Source organism: Mastigoproctus giganteus, chromosome 12 (assembly GCF_048544385.1).
Source record: "Mastigoproctus giganteus isolate SK-2022 chromosome 12, ASM4854438v1, whole genome shotgun sequence".
Classification (NCBI taxonomy): Eukaryota; Metazoa; Arthropoda; class Arachnida; order Uropygi; family Thelyphonidae; genus Mastigoproctus; species Mastigoproctus giganteus.
The window spans coordinates 167,014,872-167,034,771 of NC_143586.1; the positions used below are offsets into that span (position 1 = coordinate 167,014,872).

Below are 19,900 nucleotides of genomic sequence, written 5' to 3' on the forward strand. Positions count from 1 at the left end.
CCAATTTGTGCAGCAGTCTTCAATGTTTCTGGCAGCGGGTGGCTAGTCTCCAGCCGCTGCAATTTGCAGAACTTAATTCTCTCTCGGTAAGAGCAGTGGCGGATTAAGGACAGTTGGGGGCCCTAGGCAAATTATATTTGGGGGCCCCCAAAAAAATAATAAAAAAAAATAAAAGTTAGGTGGCAAATAAATGAACTTTTGTACTTTTGAATTTTTTGCTTAAAAATTTTCGCTTAAATTAATCAAGATTTTTATGACGTTTACTGAAAACAATCTATTTTAAAACACTATAGGAAAATGTCTTGGCTTGGGGGCCCCAAAGCCTGGGGCCCCTAGGCACGTGCCTCATTGCCTTAATGGGTAATCCGCCACTGGGTAAGAGTACCCCTTCGGTTCCCCTCACCAATTTTGTTGCCCTTCTCTGTACACCCTCAAGCAAAGCTTCATCCTTCCTAAAATGAGGCCACCTGACCTGTATGTAGTAGTCAAGACTTGACTAAGAAAGATCGTAATCTTTCCGAGGCAACTACATCAATTACTGTACAGTATAGTGAAATTGCTTGTGTTTTTTTTTTTTTTTTTTTTTTTGATTTGGTAGAACAGTCTATCACTTTTATTGCAAATTATATAAATGTTACAATCATTGACCAGAAATTTGGGAGTTTCTAGCATGGGAAAATTCCCAGAAAATCCTGTAGACCTAAAGGAACAAGGCTGCAATTGACTGACAAACATTGTTATTTAACATGATATTTTTTGTTAACTCGTGTGAATTAAAGACACTGCCTCTTTAATTCACAATAAATCTCAGAAAACCTCATTGCGTTTTATTTTGGCCTGATTGAGATTCAAATGAAGCTCAATGAGGCCAAAAACAATAAAATTGCATTGTATCCTTTCTCACTGTAATTTTCTCTTTTCACTAAATAATAATGTTGTGAGGTATATTTACTTTATTAATGTTTTTAATGTTACAATAAAAACATTAATAAAGGATTAATTGAAAACATTAATCACTGTGTAAAAGTTTCTATGTAGGACCCTATAACTGCTCCAAATCTGTCTCAGGGTCTGCTTTGCTTGTCATTGTCTGTGGTATTTCGAGTCTATAATTCGTTTCTACTCTGGATCGCGCTTTGTCCAATCTCTTGATTGAAGCTTTCTTTAGCTCTCTTTTCACTGACACAGCTCAGCTTTCTATTTCTGACTGGTAGCAAAACGGAATATTATTCATACTAAATGTGGGAATATTAGTGTAATAAGCCTATGGTCTATCTTTTTTTTTTTTTTTTTTTAAATTCTCTTGTTGAGGTTATTCGATTTTGAGATGTCGCCACCTATTCGAGTACGTAGCCACGTTGGACGGAGTTGAGTTGTAGTGTTTGACTGTCTGTCATTTCTATGTTTCACGATGTTAACAAAATTTGAAACGAAATCTGCCAGAGTAAAAGGTTTGAGTTTCCACTCGAAGAGACCGTGGGTTTTGGCTAGTCTACATAATGGTATAATACAGTTATGGGATTACCGAATGTGCACCCTTTTGGACAAATTCGATGAACACGATGGTCCTGTGCGAGGAATTTGCTTTCACAATCAACAACCTTTATTTGTTTCTGGGGGAGATGATTATAAAATAAAGGTTTGCATTTTCATCTTTTAGGTTAAAATGTGATGTATATTTATTGTAGAAAAGCACAAATAGAGTCATATTGTTTTTTTTTCTTCTCTTCATAACTAGGAGTGCGTATCGTAGTTACACGGAGTGTTAAATTTTTGCATGGGCAAAAATTTGAATATCAAACATTATTTTCTGAACTGAGGTTACTGTTAATAGTAAACATCCTTCAATTTTTTTTTACTTGATAGGATTTATTGAAGGTTTATGACAGTGGTTTTCAAACATTCCAGGGGTGCCTCTTACTTTGGGTTTAAGTTACTTAAGCTTATTATTTTTTTAAATTTATATGTTTATTTCATTATAAAAAGGTGTACAGTATCTTTTTAATTTTGTGGTGATCTATAATTGATGTTTACTTAGTACCTCTATATAAAGAATAAAATTATTATATACTGTATATATATAATTTATATTATGAAATGTAATTTTTATAATTATATTACTGTAATAACTATCATATAACATATATATATTTTTAATATTTTATATATATATATATATACACACACAGACACATACAGAGAGAGAATCGGATCTAACAGACAGAAAATTGAGTAGATTTGAGTAGGGGTGCCGCAAAATAAAATAAATTACTTAGGGGTGCGGTTATTTAAAGGTTGAAAACCACTGGTTTATGAAATAGCATTTGGCTAGAAACAGAAGGAAGCTTTCATTCTTTTCACTGATATTAGTTTTGTGTTTGATATGGTCTCAAACTCTGCTGAATCTCCTTGAACAGTTTTACCTAATTAATGGAAATCTATTAAAATTCTTTGCCAACATCCTGAATGAAAGGGTTCCTGTCACAAACTTCCATAATACATCTTATCACTTTGTATGCTCTTCTGGAAGCCTTCAGTGCTGGACACTATCAGCAACAATTTTCTCAGCGATCCTGTGCAAACCTTTTTTTTTTACTAACTGATAATCATTTAATTTCTTATGCAGATGATGTTAAAATCATTGCCACTGCAAATTCAGCTCAATCATCCATCGTTACACAAGATCTTATCTGTAATACTCTCAAAGAATTCTCTTCATACCGTAACTCTTTTTAATCTTTCCCCCAACCCCTCAAAATCTAGTCTCAATTTTACCTTAGCAAGAACATTTTTTCTATCAGTGTCTTTCTCAATTCTCAAACCATTCCTCTTGTAACTGACCATAAGGATCTTGGAATTTTCTATGACTCCAAATTCAACTTTTCCACTCATTTAAATTACCTGTCGAAATAACTCAAGAGCCATCTGGTCAGCAAGATAAAACCTACAACAATCCAGGTCTTCAAAATGATCAAGCTAAAATTTTTTTATGCTTCTCCTGTTTGTGTTGGGGGTCGCTAATGCAAATTAAAAAATATATATCTCTTATCTCGAATACTGGTTTCTCAAATGGACATTTTTTAAGATCCACTACGAACATGTTTCTTCTTAGGCTTTCATGATTGACTATCTTAACTGTTCTGATTTTTCTCTTTCAATTTGGTACAACAATCTCTCATTCTTTGCTAAATTGTATCACTCTGTCATTGATTGCCCAGAAATTTGGGAATTCATGGCATGGAAAATTCCTAGGTCTTCAAGATCTAAACCTACCCTTCCCCCTTTATTAACCAGACCTACTGTTAATAAATGTTTATTAACAGTAGCACTTTCCCTTCAATACTTTTTTTTTTTTGCCAACTGATTGAATTTAGACTGTCTTAATAGTTCAGAACAAAACTCTTCTATCCCAGGCTGCTAAACTAATACTAACGAATCTCAACTAAACAAAAAATAACCATCATGTTGCATCTTTTATCTCCTTCCACCCAGACTTTACAGTTTAGACATTGGTTTAGCCACTTACCTTTTGCATATTATGTCTTTCTGATTTAATTTATCTTTAATTCCATTTAATTTATTAACAATGTTTAAACTGATTTTTAAGTATCTTGAGAATTCTGTGTTAGTTATCTCATTTCATTATTATTTACTGTATTATTGCTATTATTATTATTTTTTTATTTTATTTATATATATTTTTTGGCTGATGCTACATAAGCTCATACGCTTGTTTTCTTGCATCACATGCCTCCATTACTACTATTAGTTTATTATTATACTTATTAACTATTATTATTATTATTATACTTATTATTATTCCCGCTAGAGGGCTAGTGTTAGCATGTCTACTGTATCAACGCTGCAAGAGAAAATTGGAAATTTTTGCTAGTTGTAAGTTGTTAAATTCATTCTTTTGTTATTTATTTCGTGCAAGTGCTTTATCTGAAACGTCTTGTATTGACTACTCCAAAGTTTTGCAAAAATGAATCAAAATATATGCAAAAAGTGCAACCTACCGCTGCACATGCAAAAAGTGGTATGTCATGGCTGCAACAATGGGTATCATTACAGATGCTCATTGAAAGAAGCAACCTATAAAGGAATGGTGAAACAAAAGAAACAGCAGTGGAGGTGTATATTGTGCAGGAAAGAAGAGAGGGAAGAAAGAAGTGAAATTTCCTACTCGGCAGAAGAATTTCACGACTTGCTGCATTCACCGAAAGAAGTGAACGAAGACTTAGAAGCTACACAAAAGCAGGCGAACACCCTTAATATGGAAGATGTACTGAGAAAGCTATCCAGTAAAATCCATTTGCTGGATTTACTAATAGAGATAGTACCAATAAAGAAGCAAATGGAAGACCTGAAGACAGAAGTAGAAGATATCAAGAAATCAATTTCATTTGTCTCAGATTCCTTTGACAGAATACAAAAAAGCATAAGCAAACTACAGGACTCCAACACAGCAATCGGCAAAAGAATTGTGGAGCTGGAAGCTTCATTCAAGCAAAATGAGGAAAATTCCAACTTGCTTAACTTAAGGATAGACTCGAGAGAGCAGCAGTTGTTAGCGAATAACGTAGAAATAGTAGGATTAACTGGATTAGCAGGCCAAGATCTAGAGCTTGTTATACAGCAGCTAGGACTTGCATTGAAACTACAGCACAACAAAGAAATAGAACACTATTACATACCAAACAATAAGAAAACAAATGACAAGCCAACACTAATTGTGAAGTTTTCAAACCATATGGCAAAGGAAAAATGGATGAGAAAGGCAAAGGAGATCCGACTAACAGCAAAAGATATATATCAGAACAATAGCAATATCCCAATCTACATAAATGACCACTTAACAGCCCACCTCAAGCAATTATTTTGGGAAACAAAGCAGTTAATAAGAACTCACAGTTACAAATTTTTATTGCTAAAACATGGCAAAATTTATGAGAAGAAGAATGAATCTTCAAGAGCCATTAGGATTCAGAGTTCAAAGGATTTGCAGTTTATAAAATACTCTTTTATTGTGAATAATTGAAATTTCCAGAAATCTAGATTTAAGGTAAAATTAAGACATCAGGTATGCTTTTTGAGGAATCACAGATTTTCAATTCACCTTTACATTTTATAAATAATCAAAATATTCAAGCTCTTATAATTGATAAAAAACAGTTCTTTATGGTAGCTCTAAATATCAGGTCACTAAGAAAAAATTGGTTTAACTTCTTGCAATATATAAATGCAATGAAAGAATATATCTCATGTATAGTTTTAACAGAGGTTAACATAAAAAGTGATACATACAAGATTATGATAAGGTCTATATATTGAAAGAGTTGAGAAGGGGTGGAGGAATAATAATATACTATAGAACATGCTTTAGGGCAATACAGGTTTACCACTTAACTCAGTCTTGTGAAAACTGCTGTGTCAAATTATTAGGAGAAGACCCAGAAAACACATTCATGATTTGTGCTTTTTATAGGCCACCATCAGATTCAATAAACAGCTTCCTAATAGAATTAGAAAACATTATTTTGCAATGGGACGACATACAAACAGATAAGACCATACTAGTAGGAGATTTTAATATTAATTTACTAACCTATTAATTTACTAACAATTATGGATTTGAACATACCTTATTTGGAATAACTAGGCAACAAAGGATGGAGGGTAATAGAACAGTCAGCTCTTGTTTGGACCACCTAATTACAAATATCAAGTTGAAGTATGCTAATTCTTACACATGAATAGCGTCAGTAGCCAAGTGGTCAGGAGCGGGAGTGCAGTAGCACACGCTCTTTGAGTAGACTGGGGTTCAAGCCCCTGACTGCTGATTACGGTCGATCTGCCAACCCGCACTGGACCAGCGTGGCAGATTATGGTCCATTTCCCTCAGCATGAATTGTTGAGGAGGCTTCCATCCTGCAGTGGGTTGATAATGGCTGCACTTTAATTTTTTTATTTTTTTTAATTCTTACATACTATTAAATCAACTTTCAGATCACAGAACATGTATACTAATAGTAGATATGTATTCAAAACAACGTCCATATGAAGATATAAAATTAACAAATGCTACGAAGAAAAATTATTTATCAACAGGTAAACTGAAACAGAACATAGAAAACATGTTAATACAAGGGCAAGCATCTTGCACAACAAATGTAAATGTATTTTGAAATAAGATAATACAAATTATAAACAATTCAAGGTTTAATACAGAGAGAAAAGTTAATCACACAGCCAACAACACAAACACTGGGAGTAGCACGATTAAGCTTAGGAAACCTTGGATGACTAAAGAAATAGAAGAACTAATGGTACAAAGGGATAAATATTTCAGGCAGTATAGAAATTGTCCATCAAAGAAAGAACATTATCACAATTATAAAACACTCAGAAATAAAGTGACAGGTATGATAAAAAAAGCAAAAAAACACTTATTACAATCATCTTTTCATGGATACGCAGATAACACAAAAGAATAAATGGAGCATTATAAATAACATGTTAAGTACAAGGAAGAAAAAGTCAAGGGGAAACCAAATTAAAACACTAGTAGAACAGATTTCTGGTGCAAACAAACAATATGAGGCTGCAAATAGGTTTGCCAAAGCTGTATTAGATCTCAACAGATATTTAATACATTATTGCCAAGATTCCTTTACTCAACAAGATAGGCTTCCTCAGATAATGAACTCTTGTGTAGTCTTAGCTCCACATTATACTGAGATTCTTAAAATTATAGAACAATTAAAGAACAAGAAATCTTACGGACTGGACTGCTTTCTTGCTTTCTACACTTGCTTTCTTGCATCATGTGCCACTACTACTACTACTACTACTACTGTATTACAGTAACCGAGGTAAAGAGAAACAAAGAACAGTTCTCAATTCTCTTGGTAGAGCTGAGCATGGATGTTAGCGTCGGGAAGCTATCCTACAAATTTACTCTCATTTAAGATAATTCCTATATATAAAAAGGGACCACCTGATGACTTTTGCAATTACAGACCAATAACAATACAGTCAATTTTAAATAAGATAATAGAAAATTATATATTTTCCCATATAAGCAAATATATACATCAATATGGACTGTTAAACAACTCTCTATTCTCATATCAGAAGGGCAAGAGCACACAGACATTATTAGAGAACTTAGTAGACTCTCTAAACTTACATTTAAACAACAATAACTTCATATTGATTTTATTTATAGATTTGACCAAAGCATATGACCTAATTGATATCCCAATATTGCAACAGAAATTACTGAAATATGGTATAAGAGGAAGACTTAATCAACTCCTAGCAAATTATTTAACCAAGAGAAAAATAACAGTAGAAGTAGAAAATACAAAGGGAAAATCTTATAATGTAAAGAGAGGAGTACCTCAGGGCTCTCATGCTGGGCCAATCATGTTCAACATCTATATAAATGACATATTCGAAGTAATTAAGAACTCCTTTATAAAAATTTATGCAGATGATATAATCTTATATACAATAGGAAAGAACCTAACAAAAATGGAGAATGATTTACAACAGGATGCAATACATTTACAAACTTGGTTGCACGATAATAAATTAGCACTCAGCTTTGAAAAAACAAAATTTTTGGTAATAAGACCTCCTCATCAAACCTTGGACATTCAACCCTCTATCAAATTGCACAAACATGATCAGAATTTCAAGAATTGCAAATGTCTGACTGGAAGAAGTTTCAAATCATTGTTACCTTGGGTTATGGATTGACTACAGTCTAAGTTGGGCAATGCATATAACAAACTTGTACAAAAAAATGAGATTTTATGTGTACTTTTTCTACTACATTAAGAATAAGTTAAATCTTAGAACAAAAGTTACCTTATTTTATGCATTAGTGGACTCCCAACTCAATTATTTAGTAAATATATGGGCACGGGCCAATAAAACAGAAATAAGGGCAATAAACAACTTTAATGAATAGGATTCTGAAACTTTTAATGGGGACAAACTCTTGGAATGACCTGAACAAGAGAAGGCAATTTTTGTTGAAACATAAAATACTGTATCTAGTTCAAAAACTGAGGTTAAATCTATTCTTAAAAAATCTTAACACTATTTTTGAAGAGTCGGATCTGCAAAGAAATGTCTCACAAAATTTAAGGAACCCAAAAGTAATTACTTTGCCTCACCCTAGGATACTAAATAGATTTGGAGATAGGCACACAATGAATATAATAAACAACTTGTTGGCTAGCATTGATTTCAGGCTCAGGAGAAGTTACCCCATCTCCAAATTAAAATTCCTAATAAGAAAATTCTTGATACTCAATGACAGTAGATTAGAACTGATATGCAGATAAACTACTACCTCTGTTTACAGTGTGGAATATACTATGTGTAGTGACTTCATAGTCTTTTCTGTAAGATAACAAATTTGTACAAAACTGTTGTAAAGGAAGAATTACAACTTGTCAAGAAATTTACTTTTCTTAACAAGTTCATTTATTGTAAACGAATTCTCTTGATAAATAAAATTGTATTGTATTGTATTAATTAACTATTATTATTATTATACTTATTATTAGTTAATTAAGATTATTTTCTGTTATCTTGTGTGCCCCTATAGCTGTTTCATTGGTTGTGCTGGGGGATGCTTTTATGATTCTAACGTAATCAGTATGCTTCTGTACAAACCTACGACCATTGATCTGTTTGTCTTTATGTTGCTTGGACTCCTGACTAATAGCTAATAAACGGAATTTATTATTGTGTATCTTTCACATTTGTATTTTTAAGTTTTATGGTAGCACAATTTTTTGATTATTTTATATTTCTTTATTATCATTACATGATTAATTTATTGAAACTTCTCAATTTCTCTTCTTATGGTTCTCATCCATTCTGTTCATATTAATCTGATTTTATGGTTTCTTTCATTAATGAAGAGAAATTACATTCTTATAATTGCAATAAGTGGCGTGTTTAATTATATTAACCAAGAGAGTGGAATTGCAGTATGAGTCATATTGTGCAACCAGGCTCAGCACTAGAGGTGTGCAAGTGAGGCACTTGTCACAGACTTCGCCTAAAATAGGTGCTGCTAGATGCACTACTGCATATATATGTGTATTAAGATATGAATTAGGTGCCATGGCAAGGTTTTGCCTCAGGCACCACAAAAACTAGTGCCATTTCAGTGTGCAACATCACCAAATTGATCTCTTCTCCCAAATTGTAGGCTCTTCTTTTTTTGCATTGGTGTATACTACCTATCACATGAATGTGAGAGTTACTGAAGATTACTATTTATTATTTCTTTTAAACTTAATTGTCTTTTATTTATTATTTTTTAAGTCATGTTTATAAATGTTCTGACAGCTACATTTGGATTTCTCTGTTCGTGGTTGGAAGGCTCATCAGGCTGGACTAAAATATTATTGGCCCAGGCTGAAGTAGCACAATCGTTATTGGCTGTTATTATTTATAGTTCATCTGAATGTAAGGCCATATTTCACTGTGTGTGTGTATTCCAGCCTCAGCTCTTATGCTGGTGACATTTTTCTGGCTTTGCTGATTCCACCTTCCCCCTCTCTCTCTCTCTCTCTCTCTCTCTCCAGTGATGTCAGCTTTTTTCTTATTCTGTTGTGTATTGCTCACAAACATTGATGACTCCCTTGGGTATATTGAATTTTTTGCTTGCATATCAATCACTCAAAGACCCAATACTACCATTTTCTTCTTTTATTAACTCATGTTTCCTACAAACTGGAATCTGATCTAAACTAATTTCTGCTCTTAAGCCATATTAAATTTTTATGCATACACTTGGATTCTAAGCTTCTCTTCCTCATCCATTAGCATTAGCATTAGTAGAGGCATTTGATGCAAGAAAGCAAGCTTATGCAGCATCAGCCAAAAAAAAAAAAAAATAAAGTAAAATAAATAAATAAAAAATAACCACTTCACCCCTCTGTTCATCGAAATACCTGTCCAGCTGAGCCTTAAACTTATTTAGGCTATCAACTTCCACGACAAGGGATGGAAGTCTGTTCCACCTACCAACCACCCGCTGGCTAAAGGCAAATTTCCGCACATCTATCCTACATCTGTCTTTCCTCAATTTGAATTTATGCCCTCTCAGGTGATTATTCTGAGCAAGAGGAAGAATCCCATCAGCATTGAGCATGCTCAAACCATTCAAGGCTTTGTACACCTCTATCAGATCACCTCGCTGGTGCCTAGTCTCCAGACACTGTAATTCGCAAAACTTAAGCCTTTCTTTGTAAGAGCACCCCTTTGTTCCATTCACTAATCTTGTTGCCCTTCTCTGTACACGTTCCAGCAGCTCTACATCCTTCTTGAAATGAGGCCTCCAGGCCTGTATACAGTACTCTAGGTGTGGCCTGATCATTGCCTTATACAAGGGAATAATCACCTCCTTATCCCTGCTAGAAAAATTCGTATATATCATTGACAATACACCATGAACTACTCTTGCAGCCCGTCTGCACTGCACAGAGAACTTCATATCTGCCTGCACAACCACCCCCAGGTCCCTTTCATTCTCTACCACTGTCATCGTAGTACCACAGAGTTGATACGTTTCTCTGGGGTTGCTGTTTCCCATATATAGTACTTTACATTGTACATCCATTGTACAAAGCTTTACTCTGCATCCTAACTGCCTTTTGGTTTATGAAGTGTGACTCTCATTCATAGTCTGAACATTGTATGGAATATTGCCATTTATGTTCTTCCTGACATTTTCTCTGCTTCTCAGTCTGTTTCTTCATCTCTAATTTCATCCTTCAGTCTGTCATGTCAGCTGATATTTTTCATCAGGTGGTTAAATGCTAAACTTCAATTTTTTATTGTGCATCTCAACTCAAAGCAGCAAAGAGTTCTTTACTTATGTAAACTCTAGGAGGAAGGGGATGAATCTGATTGGTCTACTCAATAACGATGGTTCAAATGTTGATGATCCTGCTCAGGTAGCTAACAAACTAAATGAGTATTTTGCATCTACATTCACACATGAGGGAAGGGAATGCCAGAGGTGAATTAAACTCTTGCAGTGAGCTAGATGATTTTGTAATAACTGAGAGCCAAGTGGGGGAGAAATTGTTGAAGATAAGCATAAGAAAGCCACCTGCGGTGGATGGGCTCTATCCAGTTATATTAAAGGAGGCAGCAAAGGAAGTACAAAGGGTACTAGGAAAGTTTTGCAATACAGCTTTGTTTATTTAATTTTTTCAAAGTAATTTCCTCTACATTCAATACACCTCTCCATCCTCCGAAACCAATCTTTAAACCAGTTCTGCCAAGTTTCACTAGGGAGTAAAGCACACTCGTTGTCCCAAGCCCGTAGAAGGTCCTCATCACTGGAAAACCGCCTCCCTTTTAGCTTCATTTTCACATGCGGGAACAGTGCAGAGTTGCAGGGAGCAAGGTCTGAACTGTAGGGAGGGTGCTCGAGAAGTTTCAGTTCTGTCGTGGTCAAATATTCGGTGCAGGCTTTGGCGCGGTGAGCTGGAGCATTTTCGTGATGGAGGTACCAGGTGTCAATTCTTGACTTTGGCCGCAGGTTCTTCATAGATCCAATGACTTTAGGCAGGCATTGTTCAGTATACCACTTAGCTGTGACTGTCTTCTGCGTGTCCAAAACGACACGTTCCACAATTCCACTCGATTTGAAAAATACAGCTATCATTTTCTTCTTTACAGATCGGGATTTTCTGACAATTATGGGTGTGTCGTCATCATCAAAGAGCCAAACTTTGTTTTGAGCCTTGGTCGGCAGATCGTAATAGTACAGCCAAGTCTCGTCACCTGTCACGATGTTGTTCACATACCGAGATTGTCCCTTATCAAACTTTTTTAACATCTCCCGGCACCAAGTCACACGTCGTGTCATCTGCTCTTCAGTCAGTTGATGCGACACTCAGAGAGAACAAAGTTTCTTCATGTGCAAATGATCTTGCAGAATCGAACGAATTGCTGGTGCATTTAGGCCCAAAGTATCCTCTATCTGTTGCTAGGTCACTCGCCTGTTTTCGTCAAGCATTTTCCTCACAGCAGTAACGTTTTCCTCCGTAACTGACGTTCGTGGCCTTCCCGGCCTCTCAGAATCCTCCAGAGTGAAATTTCCCCTTTGGAATTCTCTATACCACCTGAATATCGTTGTACGATGTGGACAATCATCATCTAGTGCAAGAGTCATTTCTTCTAAGCACTGGTCTATGGTTAAACCACGCACGAAATTATACCGCAAAACTGTCCTTATCTCATTTCGTGACCACGATGCCATCGCAAGCACTTTACACTCTCACTACTAATGAATAACTGAGCCCATCGACTTGGCGCGCGTCTACTATGCACGTATGAACATGTCTCAACATGCAGCAACAAGCAGCTTCCTGTGATTCATTGTTGCGTCATATTGCAAAACTTTCCTAGTACCCTTTGTAAGTAACCCCTTAGCCATAATTATGAGAGCTTCCTTGGACTCAGGGGAGGTACCCATAGACTGGAGATGTGCAAATGTGACCCCAATTCACAAAGGAGGATCAAAGGCTGACACAAGTAATTACAGACCGGTTAGTTTAACTTCTTTTCCAGGGAAATTAATGGAGGCACTGGTTAAAGAAGCACTGCAAGTTCATCTAGACAAGCATTCAGTTATAGTTCAGACACAGCATGGGTTTGTTAAGGGGGAAGTCTTGTCTGACCAATTTGATTGGATACTATGATGTGGTCACAAAGCAACTGGATGCAGGGAATAACTTCGATATCATATATTTGGATCTTAGAAAAGCTTTTGATACTGTTGCACATGGAAGACTGCTGCACAAGTTGGAGCAGTGTGGCATTGGAGGTAAATTGCTGCTATGGATAAAGGGATGGTTGAGTGGGAGAAGACAGACAATGGTAATCAATGGACACTGTTCTTCTTGACTAATGTTATTAGTGAAGTCCCGCAGGGTTCAGTTTTGGGTCCATTGTTGTTTTCTGTATTTATTAATGATACTGATTATGGTATATCAGGCTTAATGTCCAAGTTTGCAGATGATACGAAGGTCAGCAGAGTTGTTAATGACAGTACACTGCTGCAATAGCATTAGTAGAGGCATATAATGCAAGAAAGCAAGCTTATGCAGCATCAGCCAAAAAAAAAAAAAAACCCTTGCACTTCACCCCTCCGTTCGTTCAAAATATCTGTCCATCTGAGCCTTAAATTTATTTAGGCTATCAACCTCCACAATAAGGATGGAGGTCTGTTCCACCAACCAACTACACGCTGGCTAAAGGCAAATTTCCACACATCTATCCTACAACTGTCTTTCCTCAAAGCCAACCGGGCTAGCCGAGTGGGTAAAGTACCTGCCCGGCAACCCAAAGGTCGCGGGTTCGATTCCCGCCTCGGGCTTGGATCAAAGTACTGCAAAAACCTTGGGAGGTGCAATATGGCCACAGAAGCCGATGCGCCAACAACTACCAAATCAAAAAAAAAATCAAAAAAATCTTTCCTCTATTTGAATTTATGCCCTCTCAGGCAATTATTCTGAGCAAAAGAAGAATCCCATCAGCATCGAGCATGCTCAAACCATTCAAGGCTTTATACACCTCAATCAGATCACCTCGCCAGTGCCTAGTCTCCAGGCACTGTAATTTGCAAAACTTAAGCCTTTCTTCATAAGAGCAACCCTTTGTTCCATTCACTAATCTTGTTGCCCTTCTCTGTAGTCATTCCAACAGCTCTACACCCTTCTTGAAATGAGGCCTCCAGACCTGTATACAGTACTCAAGGTGTGGTCTGACCATTGCCTTATACAAGGGGATAATCACCTCCTTATCCTTGCTAGAAAAATTCCTGTATATCATCGACAAGACACCACGAGCTACTCTTGCAGACCGTCTGCACTGCTCAGAAAACTTCATATCTGCCTGCACATTTACCCCAGGTCCTTTTCACTCTCTACAACTGTCAGTGTAGTACCACAGAACTGATACGTTACTCTATGGTTACTGCTTCCTATATGCAGTACTTTACATTTGTCAATGTTAAACTTCAGTTGCCACCTCTCAGCCTACCTGCTCAACTTTTCTAGATCCTGTTGCAGCAGCGTACTGTCATTAACAACCCTGCTGACCTATGTATCGTCTGCAAACTTGGGCATTAAGCCTGATATACCATCATCAATGTCATTAATAAATACAGAAAACAACAAAGGATCCAACACTGAACCCTGGGGGACTTCACTAATAACATTAGTCCACGAAGAGCAGTGTCCATTGATTATCACTCTTTCTTCTCTCACTCAACCACCCCTTTATTCATAGCAGCAATTTGCTTCCAGTGCCACACACTGCTCCAATTTGTGCAGCAGTCTTCGATGTTCAACAGTATCAAAAGCCTTTTTAAGATCCAAATATATGATATCAAAATTATTCTTTGCATCCATTTCCTTTGGATACAAAGAATAAATTTGATCTCTCTCTCTCACTCTCTCTGTCTGTCTGTCTGTCTGTCTGTCTGTGGAGATACCATGCTAACATGGTATCCTCCATCCTAAAAAGGACTTCCTACTATAAAGATTGATACAAAGTATGTATTCAGTTCATCAGTGACATCAGCTGGAATAACTATGATTCTGCCATTTACATTGAACAGAGCTTCTGTTCCTCCCCATTCTTGGCTCTCATGGCTAACGATTTTTCATACTTAAGACTTTGCCTGCTTAACCTTCTCTGTGGCCTTGTTTCTAATCAACTAATTGTTATAACAATTTAATCTGCTGCCAATAATTGTCCTATCCTACTTTTATTTGCTCTATCAAATCCACTAATTTATTTTTTATCCATCTTTTACCCATCTTCCTTGTGTAATACTTCCTGAATGAGATGAATTCACTAGTGGCTTATGTAGTGACTGTCCTGAAAGTACCCCTTAGTTCCACAGTGCTTTGTTTTTATATATTTCATTCAATTTGTCTGGGTTCAAGGATATTCTCAGTCCACAATAGTCTTTGTTCTTGAAACTAAAACTCTTACTTACTGAAATCTCATTCGTTATTCACTTTAGGAACTGTGATCGTTACTGCTAATGGTTCCTGTACCATCATATTTGTTATATCTGATTCACTGGTGATGAACCAGATCAAGAATATTCCTATTGAGAGTAGGAGTGTGCTATAGGCCTTTTGACTCTGATGAGTATAATAAGAAACTGTACAGGGAAATAGTGTGGGCCAGTAAATCAGAGAGTCTTATAATGGGGGATTTTAATTTCCCAGATATTGGGAGCTGGTCACTCACACACTAGCAAGGCTTTTGTGGATTTATTGGATGATTGTTTTCTACATCAGCATGTTCGGGAGACAACTAGAGGGAGTAATACTCTTGATTTGATTATCAGTAGTGATTCTTCATGCATTAAGAATCTGCAGGTAAATGAACCACTAGGTGGCAGTGATCACAGTGTGCTGAAGTGGGATTTACTCAAAGAGGTAACTACCATTAGGGGTAAAGGGAAGGGCTATTGCTTTCGTAAAGGCGATTACGATGGACTGAGACACTATTTAAATTCTATACAGTGGGACCAACTGATGATGTTACCAACAGCAAATTCAAAATGGGAAGCATTCAAATTGGAAGCTACTACAAAATGGGAAGCATTCAAATTGGAAGCTACTAGGCTTTACATACCAACTAAGAAATATTGTTCAAGGTTTAGGCCTAAGTGGATGTCAGATGAACTAATGAGACATATGGCAGAGAAGAAAAATGCATGGGATACATACAAATTAACACGTGACACAGAAGCCTATGATAGATACAAGTTGATCTGTAACCAAGTTACAAAGGAGGTTAGGCAGGCGAAGGCAGATTACGAGAATTCTTTGGCAAGGGATGCAAAGAAAAACAGCAAAGAGTTCTTTATTTATGTAAACTCTAGAAGGAAGGGGATGAATCAGATTGGTCCACTTGATATCAATGGGTCAACTGTTGATGATCCTGCTCAGGTAGCTAACAAACTAAAAGAATATTTTGCATCGACATTCACACATGAGGAGTTATTCAGCGAGGGGAATGCAAGAGGTGTATTCAACTCTGGCACTAAGCTAGAGAATCTTGTAATAACTGAGAGTAAAGTGGAGGAGAAATTGTTGAAGATAAATACAAGAAAGCCACCTGGGGTGGATGGGATCTATCCAGTTATATTAAAGGAGGCAGCAAAGGAAGTAAGCAAACCCTTAGCCATAATTATGAGAGCTTCCTTGGACTCAGGGGAAGTACCCATGGACTGGAGATGTGCAAATGTGACCCCAATTCAAAAAGGAGGATCAAAGGGCAACACAAGTAATTATAGACCTGTGAGTTTAACTTCTGTTCCAGGAAAATTATTGGAGGCACTGGTTAAAGAAGCATTGCAGGATCATCTAGACAAGACTTCAGTTATAGCTCGGGCACAGCATGGTTTTGTTAAGGGGAAGTCTTGCCTGAACAATTTGATTGGATACTATGATGCAGTCACAAAAGAACTGGATGCAGGGAATAACTTTGATGTTATATACTTGGATCTTAGAAAGGCATTTGATACTGTTGCACATGGAAGACTGCTGCACAAATTGGAACAGTGTGTCATTGGAGGCAAATTGCTGCTATGGATAAAGGGGTGGTTGAGGGGGAGAAGACAGAGAGTGATAATCAATGGACACTGCTCATCGTGGACTAATGTTATTAGTCGAGTCCCTCAGGGTTCAGTATTGGGTCCATTATTGTTTTCTGTATTTATAAATGATATTGATGATGGTATATCAAGCTTAATGTCCAAGTTTGCAGGCAATACGAAGGTTGGCAGGGTTGTCAAGGACACTACTGACACTATGCTACTGTAACAGGATCTGGAAAGGTTGAGCAGATGGGCTGAGAGGTGGCAAATGAAGTTTAACGTTGACAAATGTAAAGTACTACATATGGGAAACAGCAACCCCAGAGCAACGTATCAACTCTGTGATACTACACTGACAGTGGTAGAGAATGAAAGGGACCTGGGGGTGGTTGTGCAGGCAGATATGAAGTTTTCTGAGCAGTGCAGACGGGCTGCAAGAGTAGCTCATGGTGAATTGTCGATGATATATAGGAATTTTTCTAGCAGGGATGAGGAGGTGATTATTCCCTTGTATAAGGCAATGGTCAGGCCACACCTAGAGTACTGTATACAGGTCTGGAGGCCTCATTTCAAGAAGGATGTAGAGATGCTGGAACGAGTACAGAGAAGGGCAACAAGATTAGTGAATGGAACAAAGGGGTGCTCTTACGAAGAAAGGCTTAAATTTTGCAAATTACAGTGACTGGAGACTAGGCACCAGCGAGGTGATCTGATAGAGGTGTATAAAGCCTTGAATGGTTTGAGCATGCTCAATGCTGATAGGATTCTTCCTTTTGCTCAGAATAATCACCTGAGAGGGCATAAATTCAAATTGAGGAAAGACGGATGTAGGATAGACGTGAGGAAATTTGCCTTTAGCCAGCGGGTGGTTGGTAGGTGGAACAGACTTCCATCCCTTGTCGTGGAAGTTGATAGCCTAAATAAGTTTAAGGCTCAGCTGGACAGGTATTTCGAACGAACAGAGGGGTGAAGTGGAAGTGGTTATTTTTTATTTATTTATTTATTTATTTTTTTGGCTGATGCTGCATAAGCTTGCTTTCTTGCATCAAATGCCTCTACTAATGCTATTCCTTTTATTCTTTGTGACATGTTGATATGGATAACAGTAATCAGTTAATTCAGAAAACGTTTCTCACAGTTTAAATTGATGGTCCATAATTTCCAATCAATGAGCTGCAAGTTAAAATCTCCTGTAATAAGATTTTAACTCACTCACTTCCAATGCCCAATCAAGTTTCATATAGACTATCATTGTGCTCATTACTGTTAGGCAATTGATAGCACATTCCCACTTTCAGCTCTGCACCATGTTCTATGCTCTCCTGAAATTGTTCTGAATCATGTATGATCTTACTGTAATAGATGCTATAGCATCAGAAATACCTTGCCCTGACTCTACTTTTGATATAGCTGTAGGGTGGACAACAAAAAAAAGTAGTGATGGAGGTGAGCTAAGATTACAATAGAATGAAAGTTTTCTGAGATGTGTTTGCAATATGCTTATACTGTACTGAAAGCATATACTGTACTGTACTGAAATCTAATTATTATCACACCATAATAAATTTTTATAATTTTGGTTTACTTGCACTACAGTATTGTGAACCAGAAAACCTCACATTTCCATAATCAATGAAAATGTGGGGGTTTTGTGGTTCTGTCGGTTTTTTTTTACATTTATTGAAGTGTGACATTTTATGTGATGTTATTCTTTGCTAAATTTAAAAAAAAAAGAAAATGTTTTTAAATAAAGGCTCTACAGTAATAATTTTTAAATTTATTTTCATCAGCATTACCTATAACATTAAATTTTCCATTTATTTGTGTTCTGTTTTTGGTCTTTTAGGGCTATCTTTTGCTTTACTAATCTAGATTATAGCTTAATCCAGATGGGCGCCTCCGTAGCTAGGCGGGAAGGAGCAGCAGTGCGTAGCACACGCTTCTTGATTAGACCGGAGTTCGAGACCGTCACCACCAAATACGGAGGATGCGGAAAGGTCAGGGAATGACCACCGCATATCCCGGAGCAATATGGCCTTAGTTGCTAATGCTCCTAAAAACCAAACAACAGTAACAGTAATCCAGATGACCTCCCCCCCCAATTACTCTGGATTAGCGAAGGTTTACTGTATTTGAAACATCTATAACCTGGACTTAGTGTAGATTTCCTTTTGTCAGACACACAGGTCCAGAACCTTGCTTCAGTAGAATGTTGACTGATGTTTTGAAAAAATAACATTTTAAATAAATGACAAACATCTGAAATAAAAGATTAATATTCTATATTCTGGCAAAAAAAAATGAGCTCCATAGAGGATTACATTGATAATATGCATAAACAGATTAGCTTGCACAAATAAAATTTATTTATACAGCAGACTACTTGGCAAAACTTAGTATTACATACATTTTTGAAGCACATGAAGCAAATCTAATTACATCAATATTTGATATTTTTATTACTTGGTAGGACACTAATTCCATTTTGCACATCCCAAAATGGAACCCCAAATTAATATGCATGTGAATTCCACTGTTGTGCAGTTTGTGTGTCAGTTAGTTTCAATTTTTGAATGTAAATTATTTAATATAATAATATCAAAAAAATTAATGTATTAACTCAGAGTGACTACTTTTATTAGCCTCCCCCCAAGTAACATTCACTAAATTATCAGCTGTACTCGGTATTTTTATCGTGTAATTTGAATTACACACAAAACTGCACCACTGGTGATATCTTTATAAATTGCTTGTAAAAGAATCAGAGAAGTTTACCTCAATATGATACGTAGACCACTTCTGTATGATACTGTCCAGAAATTAAAATGAAAACAATTAAAAAATCGAAAATCTTACATTACTGTAAAAAATAATTAAATATCAATTGAACACAATTAAAAATCAATTTAACACAATTAAAAATTAATTTAATGAAAAAATTGCAAAACTTTTGATTCTTTTACAAATATTCATATCAGTGTAGAACATATTGAGATTATAGCTCTGGTTCATACTTTATAAATTGCATACATTCATACCTGAAAGGTATGAATGCATGCAATTTATAAAGGTATGCATATAATCATATTTGAAAGGTGTGATTAACTTTTTAGATTTAAAATTATTTTACCTCTCTGTATCATATTCATATTGCCAGATGATGTGAAAAATATGCCAAAAAAAAAAAAAAAATGTCCTATTCGAGTTACAATATATTTCTGATTCTGA

The 19,900-nt window shown here is 36.2% G+C and overlaps 1 protein-coding gene across 1 annotated transcript in view; it reads left to right on the plus strand.

Moving 5' to 3' along the window:
* The first annotated feature begins 1,358 nt into the window (after nucleotides 1-1,358).
* Nucleotides 1,359-19,900, plus strand: part of alphaCOP (coatomer subunit alpha) — a 222,021-nt gene continuing 203,479 nt past the window's right edge. The window contains exon 1 of the mRNA XM_090386490.1: nucleotides 1,359-1,639. Within this exon, the coding sequence (XP_090242616.1) occupies nucleotides 1,412-1,639 (228 nt within the window). The 5' untranslated portion in view covers nucleotides 1,359-1,411. The remainder of the gene's footprint in view (nucleotides 1,640-19,900) is intronic.